Source organism: Lethenteron reissneri, chromosome 64 (assembly GCF_015708825.2).
Source record: "Lethenteron reissneri isolate LAM-NWPU_2019-01 chromosome 64, ASM1570882v1, whole genome shotgun sequence".
Classification (NCBI taxonomy): domain Eukaryota; kingdom Metazoa; phylum Chordata; class Hyperoartia; order Petromyzontiformes; family Petromyzontidae; genus Lethenteron; species Lethenteron reissneri.
In genome coordinates, this window is record NC_083842.1 from 1073355 (window position 1) to 1085899 (window position 12545).

At 41.6% G+C, this 12545-nt stretch overlaps 1 protein-coding gene across 4 annotated transcripts in view; it reads left to right on the plus strand.

Annotated features, from left to right (window-relative positions):
- The window catches only part of LOC133359160 (uncharacterized), a 195292-nt gene that overhangs the window by 153910 nt on the left and 28837 nt on the right, over positions 1–12545 (plus strand). For all 4 annotated transcript variants that reach the window (XR_009757154.1, XM_061577563.1, XM_061577564.1 and 1 more), the window contains 5 exons: positions 3318–3405; positions 6166–6292; positions 8178–8228; positions 9834–9875; positions 10331–10361. Coding sequence is in view for 3 of the 4 variants with exons in the window: in XM_061577563.1 (XP_061433547.1) it covers positions 3318–3405; positions 6166–6292; positions 8178–8228; positions 9834–9875; positions 10331–10361 (339 nt within the window). In the remaining variant the exon portion in view is untranslated. The remainder of the gene's footprint in view (positions 1–3317; positions 3406–6165; positions 6293–8177; positions 8229–9833; positions 9876–10330; positions 10362–12545) is intronic.

Consider the following 12545-nt stretch of genomic DNA (forward strand, 5'->3'; position numbering starts at 1 on the left):
TTTAAACTTCGCATCACTGACTGGCTCTCTCATAAACTGCAGTAGACATAGTGGTATGCATGGCACGCAAGGGAATCCGCGTGTTTACTCACATAAGCGTAATTTTGTTGACATCACCCATGGTGTTGATGCACTTTCACCGTCTGTGATCACATCGGAATTATGTCCCACAAACGGAGTCGTCTGTAAAAAGAGAAAGGAATTGCAAGCTTCATGGTCGGTGCTGCAAGTCCAATGCAGTTTTGTCATTCCCGACTGCCTGACTGCTGCAGGTGCTGCATGAGTACCGAGTAGTATTGTGCCACAGCAGAGCTTTTGTCACATCACTTACTGCGTAATCCAGACTATACTGTGGGGAGCTTTGAGTGTTATATTCCTCATTAAGTAGATTTTTGAGTACTACCCCAAAAGCATGAATAATAACCTCAAGCCCTGGCCTACTGATGGTATCATAGGCCTTGACCAGGTCAATAAAGTAGTGATTATAGGTCCAGTTCAAATTCCCTACACCTCCGATGTAGCAGACAGACATAGAATATGGTGTTTGTGCAGGGCTGCTCTGTTATGAAACCACATTGGGGCTCCGCAAGCCTCTCCTCAGCGTGCCTGGCAAGGCAATGTTGAATCGTCCTTGCCAGGACCTCTCCCGGCACACTGAGGAGATAGATGCCCCCATACTTGTTAAAATCAGTGCGCTATTTTTTATTTTAAAAAGTGGACCACCAGGGCCTCCTATGATATTGAACACATCCTATGGTCCAGAAAGTGGTAATTATATCATATCCTTCAGCCTGCACAAAATTGCTACCCTCCCTCAGCAGTTCATTTAGGAAGTCATCTCTGCCTGCCACTTTTCCGTGTCTCAGGATCTGGATCACTTTTCATAGTTCAACAGATGGCACATCAGCCAGCCACTCACAGGGGGTGGGTACTTCCTCCAATATTTGAGGCACAGTACCCCCAGGAGGGTCAACCCCATCTTACCCCATGATGCTATCTGGGCTGATGGGTTTCCCATCCCCGAAGACCTCACAGATATACTCAGCAAACCTACAGACATGTTCTTGGGGGTCAGACATCGTATAACCATTATTTCCCTAAAGGACTATAATATGTGTGATGCTTGAAGTTGGTTTCTGGATGCAATTAAACAGTGATTTGTGATCGCAAGCTGCTGAGTCAGTTTCCATCTCCTCAGCGACCTGCAACCATCAATTATCCTTTCAGTGCCACACGGCTCTCTGAATCTCCAACCGAAGGCTGTGGTAAGCGTCCTCATTCTCAGATATGGGATGTTGCAGATGGTAAGAGTGGGGCTGCTGCTTTACCTTTGCGAGCTGGAACACCGCCTCCATCGGCCAAGGTGTTTGAGAAAGGGCAGGACTGCTGATCTAATTGAGCCATAGCAGCTGCATTAGCCAGCACTGAACCTTACCCATTTTCCTCTGCATGAAGGGGAGGGGGGACGATATCAACCCCAACTGAAAGTGATGAGGTTGAATGGCGTCCTATGTTCATGCCCAGCGCAATAGTGAAATAATCGCATGCGTATTTTACAGATAACAAGTAGATGGTCAGTTGGCAGATCCTCTCCATGATAGGTGCTGTTGTCAAGGATATGGGCCTGAATTTGCTATTACATAACGATATATAGTCCAGCAGATAGGTGATTGTACCAATACCGGAACAGCGTGTTTGTAATTACGAGTACATGAGCTGCACAGAAGTATAGCAGCCTCCTACCATTGTTATTCAACTGATCTGGGCCATCTGCCAAAGTATTATTGTCATGACTCACCACAATAAAATTATTCTCCTGATGGCCCACTTTAGCCAACACATTGGATAGGAAGTCATCGAAAGCATGTGACTCGACAGTCTTTCCTGCATCCACGGATATTAATCTTCAGTGAGGACATAAGCCACCAACCACCATTCATCATCTCTCGATGTGGAGGCAAGCCAACAATATTCTAGAACTCGCAGCTTTCCACATCTAAACTAAAACTAAACTTTTTTTATTTTACCATGTAAAGCCCACTGAGCAAGAAAAATTTTTTTTTTCAGAAAGCGACCTGGCTACGAATGATAGCGCCACGAAGTGGCTTATGTGAAAATTATAGCAGCCAAATACTCTAAACACATGTTTTTAAATGCGGCGTTAAAACTGGAGGATCTGGAGAAAAATCCAGGTTACCACAGGGAGAACATGCAAACTCCAAATATACAGGCGTCAGGGTCGGGATCGAACCCACAACCATCCTCTATACCAGGCGAGATAGTTAACATCTCGCCACTGTGGCACCTCCTATGCTCCTCATGGCTATGCTCCTGTAGTGACATAAGAAGGGAGGGGCTGCTGGGGGCTCTGGGATCCCAGGCGAGTCCAGACGCTTAAGCCTCTGGGCGCCAGGCGCTGGGTTCCCAGCGGGTCCAGGACTGTTGGAGTACTGTTGGAGTGTTGTATTGTAATAAAGAAGTTACCTCTACAAGTGTCTCCGGAACCCATTACACTCCCACACTTCGTTTATTATAGTGTCCTGCCTCAAGTGGAGGACTTACTTCTAACTGGAGCCAGTACTGGTTCACTGGACCTCCTGTATTCCACAGAGGTGTCAACAGATGATTAGTCTTTTTTGTGGAGGAACCCCAGTTGGTGGGTGGGGTGGGGGTAATTCAGTCTCCTGGCTCTGCATATGAGGTTTGGCGAGGATATGTCATATTTGCCCGTCCCCTGTAGGCCTCCGGCACATGCTTAGGCTGGTGTTTTGTATTTCTTTCATTTCGTAATAAGTTAATAGATGGAGGGCCTTCCACCCCCTCACACCTATCCAGCACCCCCGCGTTTAGCACTGTTGTGGATATAAGCATGACATGAGGGTAAACAGCTGACTAGCATCAGCCTTTCGACCTTTCCGCAAATGGCATTTCTCAAAACACGTCAGTGTTCCCATGTGACAACATCGAGGAGGTGTGGGTTGTTTTGCTAAACCCAGCATCCGTGTCTATGTGAACTCCTGGTTGGAGGGATGGAATGTTATGCAAGTGGCTAGGGTTTTTGTCTTGGAATTGCTGTAGTTTCCCCTTTCCACACATCTATGCTATGATTGGCTAGGCACATGGTGTATGTGTGTGTCACATCCATCCCACTGGATGGCAGAGTGCTCAGTCGCAATCATTAATTACCTGCCAGGTATGTAAATCTGGGCCAATATGGTATTCATGATGTCCTTAGAATTATCTGCCTAATACCTATCCTCCTCAAATGTCCAGCTCTAGTAATGCCACTAAATAAATTTTTATTTTTTATTTTTCAGGTGATCTGTGCCAATTTAAACGTCTTGAATTAAGTGAGCGTGACTACGGACTGCCTTATGACTACATCTCCATTACACACAACAGCAGGTAAGCGTCGACATAAGCAGCCACTACAAGATTGGCGTGTCATATTCAGTTGGCCAGAAACCAAGAGAAAGGCTCTTAAGACACTTTATTCTATAATGCATGTGAGACCTGGTAACCATGCAAGCTTTTTTTTGCCTTTAACTCTTATGAAATTCGATCTATAACACTGCCACAGAGGGCCCACTCTTGTGAGTTATTTCACAGTGTGTGTTTGTGTCCTCTACACAAATACAACATATCTGATGTAGACTTTAAACAAGACTTGGAGCAAGCATATGATTGCCTTTAGAGAGGACTATGGGAACTTTTAGATTGCTTTCACATCCTGGGTAAATAAAGCAGACCGCCTAAGAGCATATACTGCGAGATACAGTCCTGTATCTGGGTTGAAAGACAGACGTTAAAGTGGTTTTGAGTAAGGACCGCAGTTGGGTCGGGGTGTATTTTACCACCAGCTTTGTTTAATGTCATGATCAACTTTTGTTTTCAGTACAACCACAACTTGTAGATGGCAGAACACGCAGAGATCACAGTGTGCTTTTTGCACCGAGGAGACTTGCAGCATGCAGGCTTTTTGTGCTCCAAGGTTTGCTCGTGAGGCCCTTGGATGTGGCATTACAGCTCTTGGCTGTTTTAGGCAATAAGGGTGAAAATTGGGATCTGAGTGTGAGCTTCCAAAAAACAAAGTGCATGGCAATGGTTAGGAATGTGTATCTTGAAACTTGATCACAGCTGTCAAGAAATGAGAGAGTGAATATAGATGAGGACTTGATGTGTTTAGGTAGTATTTATGCATAAGACAGGTAGGTGGTTGCGATGACGTTAATATTTATTATGGTAAAGCTACCAAACATCCCACTGTGGTTGAGACAGCTTTGGTTTCAGAAAGGATGTCCCGGTATCCCGAAGCTTATTTGACATTAGCGATTTTGTCCCAGCTTCAATTGGTTGACCAATCAGGGATGGTTAAACAGAACAGCAGTGGATAGAAATGGATGAGGTTGGCATGTGGCTGGGGCCTATGGGCAGTGGGAAGGGCCAACAAAGAGAACAAGGAGGTTCACTGTGTGAATTGGGCTCGTGATTGGGTGGGCATAATTGTGTAAAAGTTGGCGAGGATAACATGAGACGGCTGCCAGCTCAAGTCCATTTTGAGTCTCCCAGAAACTGGTAGCCTTATGTATTGCCGAAGATTTTTGACAGACAATATAAACCACTTTGGAAGAGTAAAGCGGCCAACTTTAGTGTTAAGAGACAGGTGCTTGAGGCACCAGCAATATCCTTCTTACTGTGTTGGTCATAGAGTTGTATATTAACAAAGTGACAAGAACAAAAGCTTTTGATGTTAGAACACACGTGCTTGCCTTATCTGCCACCATACAGAATATTTCCCATATTTGGTCTCCCCATGGACTTTACCACTGAAATGTAAATAAATGGAATTCTTCATTATTATTTATTGTCCTTCATCAATATTCATGCTAAGCGGGTGGTGCCTTTCCACCGACATCATTGTGCAACATACACTTCACATTTTCACACCATCTTCTTAAAACTTTGATAACATGTTAAACTATAACCTGTATTCATCTATTTTCTGTGCTTGTAATATACATTGATTATGTTTGATGTAATCTTGCCAGAATCCCCTAGAAATGTTGATGTGAATTTCAAAGGTTAATTCTGGTTCAATAACAATTTTTATTATCATCGTTAGCCAATACACCCACACTTGATGAAAACCTCCCCACACGTTGACCACGGCCCCCACGGTCCCCACGGCCCAAACTGCCCCCAGGGCCCCCACGGCCCCACTGCCCCCATGGCCCTGCTATGCCACAGTCCGTCTCACTCCTGTGCCTGCACATCTAATGGTGGTTGTAATGTTAGATATGTTCTTGCCTTTGGCTGCCATTCCATCACCACTAATATTAATAAACACTATTTATAGCATGCACGTATTGCATAAATCAGATGCATTTCTCATAGGCCATCGTCCGTTTTAGCTATGGGTCATTCCCAATCCCACTTCTTTGTGTTAATAGTCAGTATGATGTCTTTAATGTGTGTGTTCTTTGATCCATGTGTTATACTTTAAATGTCCCTGTCCCATCATGCATTGCTACATGATGTGTTTGTTTCATTTTCTTTTTTTAGTCTTCTATCTATATTTCATGGCAGGTCATGTGTAATGATTGCAAACTTAACGATTTTTATACATTGCGAAGTTGCTTTCTATAATCTAAACTGACTCGGTCCTGCTCTTAATCAACATTCCATCATTGTGTTCCTGGTCAGCCTTCATTAATTACCATCTAGAGACTTCTGCTCTGTTGTCCAGTGTTGTGTCCCTCTATCAATTATTACATTTTGTTCATAAAACTTTACTTGACAGTTGTTTATTTATTACTTGAGCTCAAGTTTACAGCCTCTTTTGGATCACAAGATTTGCAATTGTTCCCTTAGCTATGTGATATATTTACTTTCTCTCAGTGTAATTCCAGGAATGCATCTCCCCATGCTGCTTTGTGCAATTATCATATTTTGTTTAATGTTCTTAGTCATTTTCCTAGTTGCTGATCCCAATGCCAAGTAGCTAGCACTATGTACTGCTTGATTTAAATATATAAAAGAATACATGTAGCAAAAAGGCAATAAACAATAATGCAATAACTATTTTTCAATCTTAGACAATTTTTCTCATCTAATGAGTGTTATTACTGTTACTGATTTCCTCCTCTGCTTGCTTGCCGTATAAAGGCACGCATCATCAATCGATGGAGTCAGCCCCACGATTGTGCCGGTTCAAGACAAGAAAACTCCGATCGGTCAGAGGGACTTCCTCAGCCCACTCGATGTTCTTAAAATACAGCGCATGTTCCAAGGCGTGAGTTTTCTTGGATAATTCTGTGGTTGTACTTTGCAGTAATCAAGCTTCACAACGTATTTCTTTTTTTAAAAAAAGAACAGGCATATGGATGCTAATATGCAAGGGAGTATTGTTGCTTACACTCTATACCATAATTTATTGGAATTAAATACTAACATATGACATAGCCTTAGCCACTATGTGTAAAATGTGTTGCTTAATTTCACTTCCATAAACATTTATTAAACATGTGAGCTTTCGCGAATAATATTATGAATACAAATATATTTTTGGGACAAATTGCATCAGTAAAATGTGTGCCATGAACTCTCCTCCACCCAACACAGTCAATAATGTCGTCTCGTGAAATAATGTGCCAATGTATTATTGCTTCAGCACTCACATTGTGTAAAGGCACGCAGTAATAAATTGGCATGTTTGTTCAAGGGACAACTTTATTATTTGTAGTGTGTTCAGTAGTGGAGGGTTTACTACACACATTCTATTTGTGCGATATGACCCAAACATATATTATGAATCACATTTATTCAATAGACGTTCTGCCTCTAAGATATGAGATATACACTGTATGGATGAATATAGGGTGTAGACTAAATATTATATGAAAATAGAGTGTAGACTACTCTAGACATGGACTAGTTTGCCTAACTCAGCTTGAACAACTAATTAATGTGTGATTCATAGTTATAGCTGTTAACATGATATGGCAAAAGGGTGAGCATGTAGATCCTTTAACACCACATATGTGATAATATTCAGGATTTCCAGGAGAGGTGATTTTTAACAAAGGTTAGTGGGACCTCGCCTGGATCATGAATTAAGGCACATTGGGCGTGCCTTGTAATTACAGCATTTAATGACATTGAGAGAGCCCTCAATGACTCTGTGGAGGGATAGAGAGTCGACTAGTGTGCATCTTATAGAAGAGAGTGGGTATGAGTGAGGGAAAGAGCACGAAATAAAAACATGTCAATGCTAGAGTGGTTTAACAAGTTGATTAGAGACTTACGTGGTCTGTTTTATTCAAGGATGCTAGGAATGATTAGCAAAGTAGGAGTCAATTGAACACTACTGAAATGTGTGTGTTTTTATTATTATTATATATTTCATATAATTTAAATGAAAGCTGGCCAGGCCCACATTACAGAGAAATGCAGATAACGCGTGCTTTGGTAGTTGGTGTCGGGTGGTGGAGGGTTAATGACAGAAATGCTTTTTTATAAAACTGCCACGTTGCCTGACCCAAAAACTAGCGTGTCATTGTGTCTGAAAACCTGCGTTTTAAGTTAACACTCGATCTGTTTGCCTGATACACATTGAACATTTTTGTCCTAAAATGAATTTGCACAAAAACACTTAATTAACTGGAAATTGTTAATGTATTCCAAAATTACTTACTGTTAAAATAAAATTGTATTGAAGATTGGACCTCCAATATATTAAATATTAGTTATGTCATCACATATAACGTCAAATTGATATAAAGCATGTGAATGTGAGTTTACATGTGTCTAATTGTTGAAAATTCCTAAATCAAATGGTGGAGCGGTGGCACAGTGGCTAGCGCACTGTGCTATGTAATCCGGCGACCCAAGATTGACTCTGTGACCACGGCCAATATTGGTGACGAGTAATATCTGAAAGTCCTGAGGCCTCCATCTTCACCAACCCACACTAACAAGTTTTGTTGCAAGAAAAAAGGGGAAAACCCCTATTATTATATTTTGGTACTGGCAAAGGAGGTCTAATGAAGTACGGTGAGGTATGGTCAATTAACCCCCATGACTGACACGATGTGGGAAGCTGTAAGTTATCTTTATTTACATATTATTATTATGTGACGTGAATGAAAATGTAATTAATGATTTTCACTTCCTTGAAGCCCGTGGCAGCCAGCGGTAGAGATGAAGCGCTGGAGAAGGCCTTGGCCGAGGTGAGTTGGCGCTGCCTGGGGCCTGGGAGAGAGAAGCGGGGCTCCTCGTGGAAGTTAAACTGCTCTTGCCTCATCACACCGTGGTTATGCTCATTATTACACGGCATCTTAACTCACCACATCACACTGTCCTATTTTCGTGAAACATTGGTCATGAAAACAGAATAGGCTTTACCCTTTCTGGCAAAAATAAGGTGTTAAGATGTTCAAACATCAAATAGACACACATTGCAAGGCAAACATTCTGCATTGTGGTAAAACATGCAAAAATTATGATTTGATAATGTATGCATTAGATATAACTGCTCAACCCGATTTGCCAACATGATAAAGCTCTCAATTACGTGGAAAAATACTGAGCTGAGGAACATCACTTCAGCTAGACACAACTGCCAACGGAGATACTTTTACTGCTATGACATCACTTTATCCTTAATGGAACATAGTGGTGCTTGATATTGTATGCATTTTATGAATGCCTTGTGTGTGTTAATTGGTGCCTGCATAAACCATCACGTGAACTCTGGTCATCCTCGCAGCACCTTTTTGGCGAGCTATCGAACAAATACTGTCACTGCATCGCGCACTTTCAAATGTGCTTCTGCGGCCATCTGGAACTCTCTTCCTTCTGATATAAGGACGCGACTGGAACTATGCACTTTTAAATATAGATTGAAAACTCATTTCTTTAGAACTGCTTTTTATGTTTAATTTGTTGTCCTTCCCCCACACCTCCGATTAGCACGGTTGGCTACGTACGGTACGGAAGAAGTTCATTATATATACAATCTATGTAGTTCGTTTTATTGATACTTCACTGTTTTTTGGGAGGGGGGAAGCTAATTTCTGAGTAAACTCCATGAGGTATGCTGTTATTGCTTCGGAAATTTGTAGAACATGAATGATCACTCTTTTTGAATAGAAGAATAATTGAAGCACAGTTCAATGACTGAGATTTACATTTTCGTGTAAAAATGTGGTTACCATATCTGCAGATGTTGGTCCAATGACTGATTGTGATTTTTTGATGCTGTCCTTTTTTCATACTATTTACTTTCTGTGTGACACACATTCAGCCTCTCGCAAGTTAAGATCGTAATAAATACATGTAAAAAGAAAATAGTTTAAGTTCGACCGGTTGCAAAAATGTAACAGCTACACTCAGGTTGCATGATGAAACACATTGCATGTTAAGTCAATATACAGACCTTGCCAAAGTTACTCACTGCGACATTAGAAGATGTTTTCTGAAAATGTTATAAGAAAAATCGAGGAATGAACATGGATGAAAAAAGTGTTGTCCATATCTAAGTTATTGACGACATAGCCATTATCACTCCCAATGGGAATGAACGACAGGAACTTATTGAAGAAAGTCACAAGACTACAAAGTTGTCCAACAAGTCATGAGCAATGTGCTAATCAAATGAGATATCTATCAATGTATTCTTCTATTACAAAATGTAATAACACTGAATTGAAAACTTAAACTAGCATTTATTGTTATATTGTGAGAACAGAGATGGTTTTTGCTTCAATTGAGACACCGTATTGTGAAACGAATGTGAATGTGCTGAGGTAATCATGTAATTGTCTTTGTTTTAGACGGTTGATCTTATGCAGTCCATGGATGAAACTCCTTCAGAGGTGTGTGCTTTAGTTAAAACTTAACTGAGGTATATTACAATTGGTTTCGTGATAAACTATTAAAAAGCAGTTGATGTGTAGTCGGTGAACAGGTCAAGTATGTTAACACTAAACTGTCAGACTGTTACAGCAGTAATGTGATTGTCTTGTAAATAGTGTACATGTCGTGAGTGATATTGAATTAGTGCTATTTTCACAGCTGATGCACTCTTCTGTATAGCAGATAATATACACAATGAAGCATACAGCGTATAAATTGAGTGACAAGGGGAGTATAACTTGTCTGTATTCTACATTATATTGCTAATGTATAACAGTTGCATGATAACATTGGACTTAAATAATTAAACATGTTCACCAGGGGGTTTTATGTGTGTTGCATTCAGCACGCACGGCTTCACAGCTAGATTATGTTTATGCCCGGTGTTATCGCTGAATCTTAATTTCCTCCTCAGCTTCTGCGGTTTCTGGCAGAAGACATGCGAGGTATGGATTTGATGCAGCCTCTGTGCAAATGTGCAAGGAGACTATTATTTAAATATTGCAATTAATGTTTAATTTCATTCGTCTACAATTTTGTAGACGTCGTCTGCTTCAGAGATGAAATGTGCTGTTTATTATGGATTTTGAGGTGCTGAATTCAAATATGACAATTAAAACAAGTGATTGGCTACTGTTCCAAAGATATCAATGTTTTAACATTTTACTTCTATGTATATTGTGTAGATCGTAGAGTTTTACTAATAAAGTGTAAACCTAGGCCTTTTCATGTGTTTATGGTTGCTTTACATGATAACATGTCACCTGTCCTATTCATGTAACACTTTAAAAATCAGCAAAAGGGTTATATAAATACAATGTATTATGAAACAAAAGGCTACAAACTATTGCTGTAATGCTGTAATCATAGCAGGTACCACCACAGCAGTATGCACTGCTGTAATAGCAGGTACCACCACAGCAGTATGCACTGCTGTAATCATAGCAGGTACCACCACAGCAGTATTCACTGCTGTAATCATAGCAGGTACCACCACAGCAGTATGCACTGCTGTAATCATAGCAGGTACCACCACAGTCAGTATGCACTGCTGTAGTCATAGCAGGTACCACCACAGTCAGACATACAAGCAGACAGACATCACAAGGACACACGGAGAGAGAACACATATCGGCATAAAGAGAGAGGTCGTTTCTGTGACGGGGCCTTAAATATAGAGAAGGGGGGCGGGGGCGGAGAGAGGGAGGGGGCAGAGAAAAAATTAGCATATCAATGAGTGGACGACAACGTGATGCTGCAAGTAAGATGACGACGCGGCACGGCACGCAAGCTTGAAAATCAGGAGAAAGAAACACTACAATTAAATAACCTAGTAAAATATCGAAATGTAATGTAATGCAACACAGAGAGTCGGTCAACACACAACACATAGCCCGGTTTATTACGTATTTCAAAGATTGCTAAGTTAGAATTTAAGTGTGAAAATTCCAAAGATAGGACCCAGGCAGAGAGAACAGACAGCGGTAAGCAAGATGACGAGGTGGTCCGGTACGCAAGCTTGAAAATTAGGAGAAAGGCACACTAGTCAGTATACACTGCTATAACCATAGCACGTACCACCACAGTATGTACTGCTGTCGTGAAAGCAGGTTCCACCACAGTATGCACTGTTGTAATCATAGCAGGTACCACCACAGTCAGTATGCACTGCTGTAGTCATAGCAGGTACCACCACAGTCAGACATACAAGCAGACAGACATCACAAGGACACACGGAGAGAGAACACATATCGGCATAAAGAGAGAGGTCGTTTCTGTGACGGGGCCTTAAATATAGAGAAGGGGGGCGGGGGCGGAGAGAGGGAGGGGGCAGAGAAAAAATTAGCATATCAATGAGTGGACGACAACGTGATGCTGCAAGTAAGATGACGACGCGGCACGGCACGCAAGCTTGAAAATCAGGAGAAAGAAACACTACAATTAAATAACCTAGTAAAATATCGAAATGTAATGTAATGCAACACAGAGAGTCGGTCAACACACAACACATAGCCCGGTTGATTACGTATTTCAAAGATTGCTAAGTTAGAATTTAAGTGTGAAAATTCCAAAGATAGGACCCAGGCAGAGAGAACAGACAGCGGTAAGCAAGATGACGAGGTGGTCCGGTACGCAAGCTTGAAAATTAGGAGAAAGGCACACTAGTCAGTATACACTGCTATAACCATAGCACGTACCACCACAGTATGTACTGCTGTCGTGAAAGCAGGTTCCACCACAGTATGCACTGTTGTAATCATAGCAGGTACCACCACAGTCAGTATGCACAGCTGTAGTGAAAGCAGGTACCACCAAAGTCGGTATGTACTGCTGTAGTCATAGCAGGTGCCACCACTGTCAGTATGTACTGCTGTAGTCATAACAGGTGCGACCACAGTATGTACTGCTGTAGACAACAGGTACCACCACAATATGCACTGCTGTAATAGCAGGTAGGACCACAATATGCACTGCTGTAATAATAGCAGGTACCACCACAGTAGTATGCACTGCTGTGATCATAGCATGTACCACCACAGCCAGTATGTACTGCTGTGATCATAGCAGGTACCACCTCAGTCGGTATGCACTGCAGTAGTGATAGTAGATACTGCTATCGAGTTGGTAGA